At 42.1% G+C, this 12779-nt stretch overlaps 1 protein-coding gene across 1 annotated transcript in view; it reads right to left on the bottom strand.

Moving 5' to 3' along the window:
* Nucleotides 1-12779, bottom strand: part of rtraf (RNA transcription, translation and transport factor) — a 50245-nt gene that overhangs the window by 962 nt on the left and 36504 nt on the right. Inside the window, exon 7 of the mRNA XM_073039837.1 lies at nt 899-947. Within this exon, the coding sequence (XP_072895938.1) occupies nt 899-947 (49 nt within the window). The remainder of the gene's footprint in view (nt 1-898; nt 948-12779) is intronic.

The following is a 12779-nucleotide window of genomic DNA, read 5'->3' as shown; positions in this document are numbered from 1 at the left end:
AGACATAAACATGGAAATGACTGAGGCATTGCAAAGCTTGAACCATGGCCATCTAGAGAGTGCAATAATATAAAGAACTCATTTGTACAATATCAAGAATGCCAATACGTCTGAAAATAACAATCCTCAAAATAATCCCACTACCACACAGGATTCCAAATTGATTGACTATAAGGTATTAAACTACATATATCTAAAATAACAGCATCTATATCTACTGTAATGAGACTTGATAGAAAAAAGTGCTATGTACAATGTTTGTCTTTTGCCATGTTTTCCCCACAGAAATTCAGAGCACCACCCTGAACATAACTCGGAATTGCCTCAAAGCTGCTGAGCAGAAGCTGGATTATAGTCATAAATCATTACACATTCAAGATGATTGTCCATGCAAAAGCAAATTGGGTGTTAGAATGTATAATTAATACAATTGTACAATAAACTAAAATTAATGAGGCTTTGTGTAAATTGCAAAAGGATAAGGTTATGCTGAGAGGTATTACTCTTTCTGTCTTGCAGTTCATTCACTGCAAACATTCAAAACAAATGTGTAATGAGTTAGTTTTCATTGTCAATTTATAGTAGGGAAGTGGGTCCAAACAACTATGAAACAAGACATTCTGGCCTTCGACTCGTTTGACTGCACAGTGATGGATTTTCTGCCTTTATGCTGAGGTGGATGTAAGTGGAGTAGCTGAAAGTGGAGGGACAGCAGGGTGGGGTGAGAGAGAGTGACAGAAAGTGAGGGAGGATAGAGAGGGCAGGTTCCATCATATCAACACGCAACATATAATAAAAGAAATGATTGCTTGTGTTTCTTTTTCCAAATTCAAATTAAGTACAGAATGCTCCCAAAGCAGTCATTATAAGACTGCCAATTCAGTATCATTCTACTTACCTCCAGTATCAAAACCAAGAAGGTGCTTTTCTAAAGACACAGTAAAACCCTGAAAAAATGAAATGGAATATTTTGGAAGAACAGTACAAAATATCAAACCAGTTAAAGCCATACTCCTGCCCTTTCAGCAATTATCTTTACTCCTCCAAATTCATAAGATATGCTCTAGACAAAGAGCTCAAATAAATTTCATATCTGAGCTGTTGACATTCCCATCAGAAGCTATTTCCATTTTTCTTGAATAAATGGGGCAAATTTCATTATCTAGAGCCATAACTACATACCTTGATAATCCCTGGCTAAGGACTTTACTTTTATTTAGAGAGACAGCATAGAACAGGCCCCCTCCAGCCCAATGACATGTACTGCCCAACAACCCACCTATTGAACACTAGCCTAAACACAGGACAATTTACAGTGACCAACTAACCAGTACATTTTTGGCATGTGGAAGGAAACCGGAGCACCTGGAGGAAACCTACACTCCCACATGGAGAACATACAATCTCTGTACAGATGTTGCTGGAACTCTGAATTCTGGAATGCTCCCAGTTCTAACAGCTAACCACTATGCTACAGTGTACATCTTTAGTTACATCACTACAAAATGCTAAAAATTTAAGAATAGAAAAATGTACTCTATTTGTTATTAAGCATGTTAGTATTCAGTTCAGAGCTGAACCCCAAATGCAAAATGTTATGTTTATAGGACAGTCACCAATTAGAATATTGGGAGACACAAACTTCAGTGATATTGGTACTGAAAATACAGCCTGTGTTTACTTTAAAATTTGGCACAGCCAGAACTCTATGCTCTAGTTATTTTTCTCAACATGTCCATTCTCTTTCTGACTTTGGCTGCTAATTCATAACAAATCATCTGCTTTCCATCCATCCCCAAAAGGATTCAGCATACTGTCACAGAAATTTTTCAGAACCAGTAATGGCATAGAAAGCATAGAAAGCAAAAGAAAGCTTCCACTGCATTAGCTATCAGTGTTAGGAATGGACAAGAAACAAATTAGTAAAAGAGGAGATAGAACACATGGCTTAAACTCTTTCCATGGACACCGCTCGATATGCTGAAGGAATGAGATGGTTTTAGGGAATGATTTTAGAGAAGCTGGAAATAATATTTTTTAAAAGAATAAAAAACGGGATTAATCCAAATACCCGTCAGTAGACTATTACTAGTGTCAGTAATTACCATCAGGGTGAAAGAAAAGATTAAAAATTTTCAGATCAGAGAACCAGACTGCCAACAGTCCAGGTTAAATTTTCTAGAGTGACTACTAAATTTACAAACCGACCACTGGATATTTTATTTGTGTTTTCAGAGGGCACACAGGAGTGACACATATCATTTGGCTGAGGGGTGTTGCAATAACAACCTCAAAAGGACAAAGGAATTGATTGTGGACTTCAGGAAGGGGTAGTTAGGAGAACACACACCTAACCTCATGAGGTGTCAATGGTGGCAAGGATGAGCAGCATCAAATTCCTGGGCATCAACATCTCAGAGGATCTGTTCTGGGTCTTACACATTGATATAATCATAGAGAAGGCACACCAGATGTTCTACTTTATTCGGAGTTTGAGGAGATTTGGTGCAGAACAAGGTTTATTATCACTGAGATATGTTGCACAATATATCAGACTCTTGTAAATTTCTATCAACACAAGTGTACAACAATCTTGTGCTGTGCAATTTTTTTGCCCATTGACAACATGTGCACATTGAATTTTATATATAGAGGTATTCATTTTAACAGCTCGCAAAACACTGTCAATAAGAACTTCAATCTCCTCTGGGTTTGTTCATTTTCACTCTTGTTCATCTGTAATCTCACAAAACACACGTAGCAGGCAATGAAGGATTTTTTTCACCGGAGCTTTTGCATATCAATATGTGATTTGCTTGCTAAATAATGTTTTAAAGTCAGGTTTCCTAATATCACTCCACTTCTTCCCACTTGCAAATTCTCCAGCTCAGTGTCGGATGTGCGAAGTTTGGGAGACTCCCAGCCTCCTGGACGGTCACATTTGCACCAGGTGCGTAGAGCTGCAGCTCGTTAGGAACCGTGTTAGGGAACTGGAGATGAAGCTCGATGACCTTCATCTGATCAGGGAAAGTGAGGAGGTGACAGAGAGGAGCTATAGGCAGGTAGTCACACCAGGGCCTGGGGAGACAGATAAGTGGGTAACAGTCAGGAGAGGGAAGGGCGGGAGTCAGAGGCTAGAGAGCACCCCTGTGGCTGTACCCTTGACAATAAGTACTCCTGCTTGTGTACTGACGACGGGGGGGGGGGGGGGGGGGGGGACACAGCCTACCTGGGGGAAGCAACAGTGGCTGCACCTCTGGCAGAGTTTGGCCCTGTGGCTCAGAAGGGTAGGGAAAGGAAGAGGATGGCAGCAGCAATAGGGAACTCCACAGTTAAGGGGTCAGACAGGCAATTCTGTGGATGCAGGAAAGCAGCATGGATGGTAGTTTGCCTCCCAGGTGCCAGGGTCCAGAATATTCCTGATCGTGTCCATGATATCCTGAAGTGGGAAGGAGAACAGTCAGAGGTCGTGGTACATATTGGTACCAACAACATAGGCAGGAAAAGGGAGGAGGTCCTGAAAGCAGACAACAAGGAGTTAGGAAGGAAGTTGAGAAGCAGGACCACGAAGGTCGTCATCTCGGGATTATTGCCTGTGCCACGTGACAGTGAGTATAGGAATAGAGTGAGGTGGAGGATAAATGCATGGTTGAGGGATTAGAGCAGGGGTTAGGGATTCAGATTTCTGGATCATTGGGACCTCTTTTGGGGCAGGTGTGACCTGTACAAAAAGAACAGGTTGTTCTTGAATCCCGGGGGACCAATATCCTGATGGGGAGGTTTGCTAAGGTTATTGGGGAGAGTTTAAACTAGGATCGCTGGAGGGTGGGAACCAAACTGAAGAGACAGAGAGAGAGGCGGTTGGCTCACAAATAGAGAAAGCTTGGAGATAATGCGAGACAGAGGAAAGACAGGTGGTAGAGAAGGGACGCACTCAGACCAACGGTTTAATATGCGTCTATTTTAACGCAAGGAGTATTATGAACAAAGCAGATGAACTTAGAGCGTGGATCAGTACTTGGAGCCATGATGTGGTGGTTATTACAGAGACTTTGATGGCTCAGGGACAGGAATGGTTACTTTGAGTGCCAGGCTTTATATGTTTGAGAAAGGAGAGGGAAGGAAGCAAAAGAGGTGCAGGCGTGGCACTGCTGATCAGAGCTAGTGTCATGGCCGTAGAAAAGGAGGAAGACATGGAGAGATTGTCTACGGAGTCTCTGTGGTTGGAGGTTAGGAACAGGAAAGGGTCAATAACTCTACTGGGTGTTTTTCATATACCACCCAATAGTAACAGGGACATCGAGGAGCAGATAGGGAGAGTTTGTGGAAAGGTGTAATAATACCAGGGTTGTCGTGGTGGTAAATTTTAAATTCCCAAATATCTATTGGCACATCCCTAGAACGAGGGGTTTAGATGGGGTGGAGTTTGTTAGGTGTGTTCAAGAAGGTTTCTTGACACAATATGTAGATAAGCCTACAAGAGGAGAGGCTGTACTTGATCTGGTATGGGAAATGAACCTGGTCAGGTGTCAGATCTCTCAGTGGGAGAGCATTTTGGAGATAGTGATCACAATTCCATCTCTTTTACCATAGCATTGGAGAGGGATAGGAACAGGCAAGTTAGGAAAGCGTTTAATTGGAGTAAGGGGAAATATGAGGCTATCAGGCAGGAGCTTGGAAGCATGAATTGGGAACAGATGTTCTCAGGGAAATGTATGGAAGAAATGTGGCAAATGATCAGGGGATATTTGCGTGGAGTTCTGCATAGGTACATTCCAATGAGACGGAAAGGATGATAGGGTACAGGAACCGTGATGTACAAAGGCTGTTATAAATCTAGTCAAGAAGAACAGAAGAGCTTACAAAAGGTTCAAAAAGCTAGGTACTGATAGAGATCTAGAAGATTATAAGGCTAGCAGGAAGGAGCTTAAGAAAGAAATTAGGAGATCCAGAAGGGGCCATGAGAAGGCCTTGGCGGACAGGATTAAGGAAAACCCCAAGGCATTCTACAAGTATGTCAAGAGCAAGAGGATATGACACGAGAGAATAGGACCAATCAAGTATGACAGTGGAAAAGTGTGTATGGAACCGGAGGAGATAGCAGAGGTTCTTAATGAGTACTTTGTTTCAGTATTCACTACGAAAAAAGGATCTTGGCAATTACAGGGATGACTTACAGTGGACTGAAAAGCTTATGCATGTAGATATTAAGAAAGAGAGTGTGCAAGAGCTTTTGGAAAGCATCAAGTTAGATAAGTCACCGGGACTGAACGAGATGTACCCCAAGCTATTGTGGGAGGCAAGGGAGGAGATTGCTGAGCCTCTGGCGATGATCTTTGCATCATCAATGGGGACGGGAGAGGTTCCACAGGGTTGGATGGTTGTGGATGTTGTTCCATTATTCAAGGAGTAGAGATAGCCCAGGAAATTATAGACCAGTGAGTCTTACTTCAGTGGTTGGTAAGTTGATGGAGAAGAACCTGAGAGGCAGGATTAATGAACATTTGGAGAGGCATAATATGATTAGAAATAGTCAGCATGGCTTTGTGAAGGGCAGGTTGCGCCTTACGAGCCTGATTAAATTTTTTGAGGATGTGACTAAACCCATTGATGAAGGAAGAGCAGTAGATGTAGTGTATATGGATTTCAGCAAGGCATTTGACAAGGTAACCCATGCAAGGCTTATTGAGGAAGTAAGCAGGCATGGGATCCAAGGGGACCTTGCTTTGTGTCTCCAGAACTGGCTTGCCCACAGAAGGCAAAGAGTGGCTGTAGACGGGTCATATTTTGCATGGTGGCCAGTCACCAGTGGTGTGTCTCAGGGATCTGTTCCGGGACTCCTACTCTTCGTGATTATTATAAATGACCTCGATGAGGAAGTGGAGGGATGGATTAGTAAATTTGCTGATGACACAAAGGTTGGAGGGTGTTGTGGATAGTGTGGAGGGCTGTCAGGGGTTAAAGTGGGACATTGATAGGAAGCAAAACTGGGCTGAGAAATGGCAGATGGAGTTCAACCCAGATAAGTGTGAGGTGGTTCATTGTAGTAGGTCAAATATGATGACAGGATATAGTAAGACTCTCGGCAGTGTGGAGGATCAGAGGGATCTTGGGGTCCGACTCCATCGGACACTCAAAGCTGCTGCGCTGGTCGACTCTGTGGTTCAGAAAGCATATGGTGCATTGGCCTTCATCAATCGTGGGATTGAGTTTAGGAGCCGAGAGGTAATGTTGCAGCTATATAGGACCCTGGTCAGACCCCACTTAAACGAGTACTGTGCTCAGTTCTGGTCGCCTCACTATAGGAAGGATGTGGAAACCATAGAAAGAGTGCAGAGAAGATTTACAAGGATGTTCCCTGGATTGGGGAGCATGCCTTATGAGAATAGGTTGAGTGAACTCGGCCTTTTCTCCTTGGAGTGATGGAGGACAAGAGTTGACCTGATAGAGATATATAAGATGATGAGAAGCACTGATCGTGTGGATAGTCAGAGGCTTTTTCCCAGGGCTGAAATGGCTAGCACGAGAGGGCACAGTTTTAAGGTGCTTGGAAGTAAGTACAGAGAAGATGTTAGGGGTAAGTTTTATATGCAGAGAGTGGTGAGTGCGTGGAACGGGCTGTCAGTGATGGTGGTGGTGGAGGTGGATACGATAGTCTTTTAAGAGACTCCTGGACAGGTATATGGAGCTCAGAGAAATAGAGGATTATGGGTAACCCTAGGTAATTTCTCAGGTAAGGATATGTTTGGCACAGTTTTGTGGGCTGAAGGGCCTGTATTGTGCTATAGGTTTTCTATGTTTCTAACTTTTGCATCATGACAATACACACAGGTAACACCAGTTTCTGTATTGTACAAAAATATTTCTTGTAGCTGCACGTTCCTTATATCATGAGCTTTCAGTCTAGTAGTTTCTACTCTTTCATTAAGCCATTCCACTTTAAATGGACTAGCAGTTCTTTTGCACTTCACATTCTTTGCTTCTTTGGAATTTGACATAGTGAATCAATAATTTCTTCAATTAAAAAACAGTATAAATAAGCCAGGTCTAAAATCTGCAGACAAATCATTACAAACTCCAACACTGTCCGGCAAAAGAAATGTGATTGTGTACAATTGTGAAGTATTACCTAACATGTCAATGAGGTAGAGGGTGACAATCTCTAGCGCGCAGTTTAAATTCCTTTGCATGCTTGGAGCAAAAGATGTGTGCGCACACACATGCACACTTTAAAAGGAACACCGCTTACCATCCTTCACCATCCTTCTCACTACAGGGAGAAGGTACAGGTTCCTGAAGACCCACACACAATAACACAGGAACAGTTTTTACCATTCAGAAATCTGATGACAGAATGGTACATGAACATAACTTCATTATTCCTCTTTGTACACTATTTTATTTTGTAATTTATAATAACTTTGCTGAAAGCAGCAAATTTCACATCACATAATTATAATAAATCTAATTCTGATTCAAAGCTCCTCATAAGAGACATCTCAAGTTAATCAGAGAATGAAAATCAAATTTCATTGGGCAGATTTGGAAATCAGATAAGCAGCAGGAGACAAAGAAAAGGAGGATGGATTATGAAAGTAAACAAGCCCAAAATAAAAAGATAGCAAATGTTTATATAATTATATAAACCAGAAAAGAATGGCTATAGTGAATGCAGGTTCCTTGGAAGATGAGAAAGGGGAATTAGTAATGTGAAAATGGCCGAGAACCTAAATGACTAATTTTTGTGGCCCTTAAAGGTAGAGAACACGTCTAACATGTCAAAGAGGATATGATGGAAGGTGAGAACTTCAATACAATCATTGTCACTAAAGAGGTAGTGATGAGCAAACTAGCGGACCTAGGAGTAGACAAGTCCCCTGATCCTTATGGGATGCATCCCATGGTACTAAAGGTAGAACTTATAAGTAGGCACTTCTGTGATAATTTTCCAAAATTCTCTGGACTATTGGCAGGTTCTGGCGAAATGGAAAACAGTAAATACAACGCTATTGGTTTAAAAAGATGAAGTCAAAAGACATAGGTCAGTTAGGAAAATGCTTGAAGCAGGCCAGGTGACCTACTCTTGCTCCTATTTCTTGTGTTCCTATGGCACAAAATAAAAGCAATGGGCAATTATACAAATAGATTCTATTTATATAACAAACAGAACAGATTTGATATGTCCCACAAGGCTCTGCATTGGGACTACACATTCACTCAATTTCATAAACAATTTCGATAAAGTGATACGAAATCACATACCCAACTTTATCAAGTTGGGCAATGTAAAGCAAAAGTTCAATAATCCTGCATGCTCATTGCCAGGATTTCATCCATAACCTTCTAAATCTTTCCAATGCAGTTCCTGTCCAAGTCATAGGATCATAGAACACTATAGCACAGAAACAGGCCCTTTGGCCTATCTACACCGTACCAAACCATTACAGGCAGTCCCCGGGTTACGTACGAGTTCCATTCCTGAGTCCGTCTTTAAGTCGGATATGTATGCAAGTCGGAACAAGTATATCCGGCATTATTTAGCGTCAGTTAGTCAAACGTATGTATAGTTATATATTTAGTATATATTTTACCTTTCTATGTATATAAAACACTTAAGAAACGTATGTATTCCAATAATTAAACCACTGTATTGCTTAGTAATAATTGTAGCTTTCATCGGGGCAGGGCCTTTCACATGCTCAATTATTCTCACTTTATCCGTTATCCTTTAAAATTGTTCTGATCGTTGACTGACTGTAGCCTAACGCTTTTCTAATGAGCGATGGCGTTTCACCTCTTTCCAAACGCTGTATTTTCAATCGCAATCACTTCCCGTCAATAGAACTTAAGGACCACCGCACTGAGACAGACTAAATGGGACAAGTGGGGGCTGTGCTGGGTTTGAATATTTGATCATCCACAATATTCCGTGTGGGAATTTAAAATGGAGGTGGCAGTGTTTTTCTTTTACAAGGTCGAGTTGCGAGTTTGACATCAACCCGGCACGGCTGGTACGGGAGTCACTGGATCGACATCAACCCAGCACGGCGCAGATCTCACTGCGCCACCAGCCAACCGGAATGGGGTTGGGGGTGCGGCAGGGTCAGGTTGAATCTTACTAAGAAAAATTTAAGCCAAATACAAAGTTAAACACTCAACACAGTGTCAACGGCAACAACTTAAAATGGCAGACGGCACCGCGATCCGACCTAAAATGGCGGACAGTGTCGCGATCTGATTTAAAATGGCGGACGGCGTACTCCTTCCTCTGTTTGTAAGTACGAGTTGTCCATTAGTCAGACGTTCGTAACTCGGGGATTACCTGTAATCTACCTAGTCCCATCAAACTGCATCCGAATCATAGACCTCCATACCCCTCTCATTAATGTACCTATCCAAATTTCTCTTAAATGAGATCTATCCCACATCCACCATTTGCACTGGAAGCTCATTCCATACTCTCACCACCCCTCTATGTGAAGAAGTTACCCCTCATATTCCAATTAAACATTTCACCTTTCATCCTTAATCCACAATCTTTAGTTGTAATCTCATTGAAAAAAGCCTGCTTGCATTTACCCTATATATACACTTCAACTTTATATACCTCTATCAAATCTCCCCTCCTATGTTCTAAAGAATAAAGTCCTAACCTATTCAACCTTTCCCTAGAACTCAGGACCTCAAGTCCTGGCAACATCTTATAAGTTTTCTCTGCACTCTTTCAATCACATTTACATCTTAACCCTCTAACTGGTAGATGACCAAAACTGAACACAATACTCCAAATTGGGCCTCAAAGTCTTATATAATTTCAAGGTATCATCCCAACTCCTGTACTCAGTACATTGAGTTTTGAAGGCCAATATGTTAAAAGCTTTATTTACAACCCTATCTACCTGCGACACCACTTTCAAAGAAATATGGATCTGTATTCCCACATCCCTCTGTTCTACTGCACTTCTCAGTGCCCTACCGCTCACACTCCAAGACCTACACAGGTTGCTCCCAAAGAGCAACACCTCACATTTGCATTAAATTCTATCTGCCATCGTTCAGCCCATTTTTCCAGTTGGAACAGATCCCACTGCAAGCTTTGATAAGAGTCTTCCTTGCTATCTACTACACCCCCAATGTTGGTGACATCTGCAAATTTGTTGATCCCAATTACATTACCATCCAAACCGTTGACATACAGTAGATGCATTTACAAGAAAGATACTAGCATCAATTGAGGAATATCTGACAGGCAGGAGGTAGCAAGAGGGGATAAAGGGGGCCTTTTCTCATTGTTTGCCAGCAACTAGTGGTGTTCCTTGGGTGTCAGCATTGGGACCGCTACTTCTCACATTTTGTCAATGATTTGGATGATGGAGTTGATGGCTTTGTGGTAGTTTGTGGATGATACAAATTTAGATGGAGGTGTAGGTGGTTCTGAGGAAGCAATGCGATTGCAGCAGGACTTAGACAAATTGAAAGGAGGGGCAAAAAGTGGCTGATGGAATAGTATTGGAAAATGTACGATAATGTATTTTGGCAAAAGGTTTAATAGTGCAGACTATTATCTAAATGGGGAGAAGGTTCAAGCATCAGAGGTGCAGAGGGACTTAGGAATCCTTGAGCAAGACTCCCAGAATGTTAATTTACAGGTTAAGTCTGTGGTAAAGAAGGCACATGCAATGTTGACATTTTAATTCAAGGGGAATAGAATATAAAAGCAAGGAGATAATACTGAGGCTTTATAAGACACTAGTCAGGCCATACATGGAGTATAGTCAACAGTTCTGGGCCCCATATCTCAGAAAGGATGTGTTGTTATTGGAGAGACAGCAGAGGAGGTTTTTGAGGATGATTTCAGGAATAAAAGGGGTTTACGTATGAGGGGCATTTGGCAGCTTTGGGCCTGTACTTACTGAAATTTAGAAGAATCCGGGGGGAACTCTCATTGAAACCTATCAAATGTTGAAAGGACTAGATAGGATGGATGTGAAGTGGCTGTTTCCACAACTAGAGGGCACAGCCTCAAAATTGAGGGGCGACCTTTTAGAACAGAGGCAAGGAGGATTTTTTTTTTAGCCAGAGAGTAGTGAATCTATGGAATGCTCTGCCACAGACTGAGGTGGAGGCCAAGTCTGTGGGTATATTTAAGGCAGTAATTGATAGTTTCCTGATTGGTCAGGGCATCAAAGGATATGGCGAGAAGCAGGTGTAAGGGGTTGAGTGGGGTCTGGAATCAGCCATAATGGAATGACGGAGCAGACTCGATGGGATGAATGGCCTAATTCTGCTCCTATGTTTATACTCTTATGACAAACAACAACAGACCTGGCATTAATCCCTGCAGCACACCACTAGTCACAAGCCTTCAGTCAGACAGGCAATCATCTACTACTGTTCTCTGGCCTCTCCTGCAAAGCCAAGGTCTAACCCAATTATTTACCTCATCTTGAATGCCAAGCAACTGAATGTTCTTGACCAACATCCCAAGAAGGACTTTGTCAAAGGTCTTGCTAAAATGCATGTAGACAACATCCACTGCCTGGCCTTCAACTTTCCACGTAACTTAATTGAAAATCTCCAAGTTTGGTTAGTTATTGCCTACCACACACATGCTATGTTGACTATCCCCAATCGTCCCTGTTTATCCATATACTCATATATCCAATCCTTCAGGATATCTTCCAATAACTTTCTCACTATTGATAGCTCTCTGGCCTATAACTTCCTGGTTTATTTTTAGAGCCTTTCTTAAATAATGGAACAACATTAGCTATCTTCCAATCCTCTGTTGCCTCACCCATGGCTGAACATGTTTTAAATATCTCTGCTAGGATCCCTACAATTTCTGCACTAGTCTCCCACAGGAACAGTTCATCAGGCCCTGAGAATTTATTCACCCAAATCTGCCTCTAGACAACACACACCTCCTCCTCTGTAACCTGGATAGGGTCCATGATCTTGTTACTGCTTTGCTTCATTTCTATAGACTCTGCAACCATCTCCCATGTAAATACAGATGCAAAAAAAAAATTTTACATCCCCCCACCTCTTCCAACTCAACTCACAGATTATTATTCTAATCTTCCAGAGGACCAGTTTATTATTTTTTTTTGTTCTTTATTTACCTGTAGAAGTCCCTGGGATTCTCTGTCACCTTGTCCATTGTCCACTAGAGCAACCTCGTGCCTTTTTTTGTAGCCCTCTTGGTTTTCTCCTTAAAGGGTTCTCTTGCATTTCTTATACACTCAAGTACTTTATTTGCCCCTACCTACCTATGCCTCCTATTCACCTCCATTCTCTTAACCAGGGTCTCAATTATCTGTCGAAAACCAAGGGTTGCTGAAGTTGTTATTCTTATCTGTTTCTCTCACAGGAACACACAACCTCTTCACTCTCAATATTGCCCTTTTGAAGGCTCCTACTTACATAGTACATCTTGGCAGAAAACAACCTGTCCCAATCCAAACAACAAACAAAGTACACTGCAGATGCTGTGGTCAAATCAAGATGTACAAAAAAACTGGATGAACTCAGCAGGTTGGGCAGCATCCGTTGAAAGAAGCAGTAAACGTTTCGGGTCGAGACCCTTCGTCAGGACTAAAGGAGGAGGGGGCAGGGGCCCTATAAAGTAGGTGGGGGGGGGGAGGGTGGAAAACCAATCAGAGGAAAGATCAAGGGGTGGGGGAGGGGAAGCAGGGAGGGGATAGGCAGGAGGGGTGAAGGAGGAATCTAAGGGGAAAGCACTATGGGTAGTAGAAGGCGGCAGAGTCATGAGAGGC

This window comes from Hemitrygon akajei, chromosome 3, assembly GCF_048418815.1.
Source record: "Hemitrygon akajei chromosome 3, sHemAka1.3, whole genome shotgun sequence".
Lineage (NCBI taxonomy): Eukaryota > Metazoa > Chordata > Chondrichthyes > Myliobatiformes > Dasyatidae > Hemitrygon > Hemitrygon akajei.
This window is presented reverse-complemented; position numbering and strand designations above follow the sequence as displayed.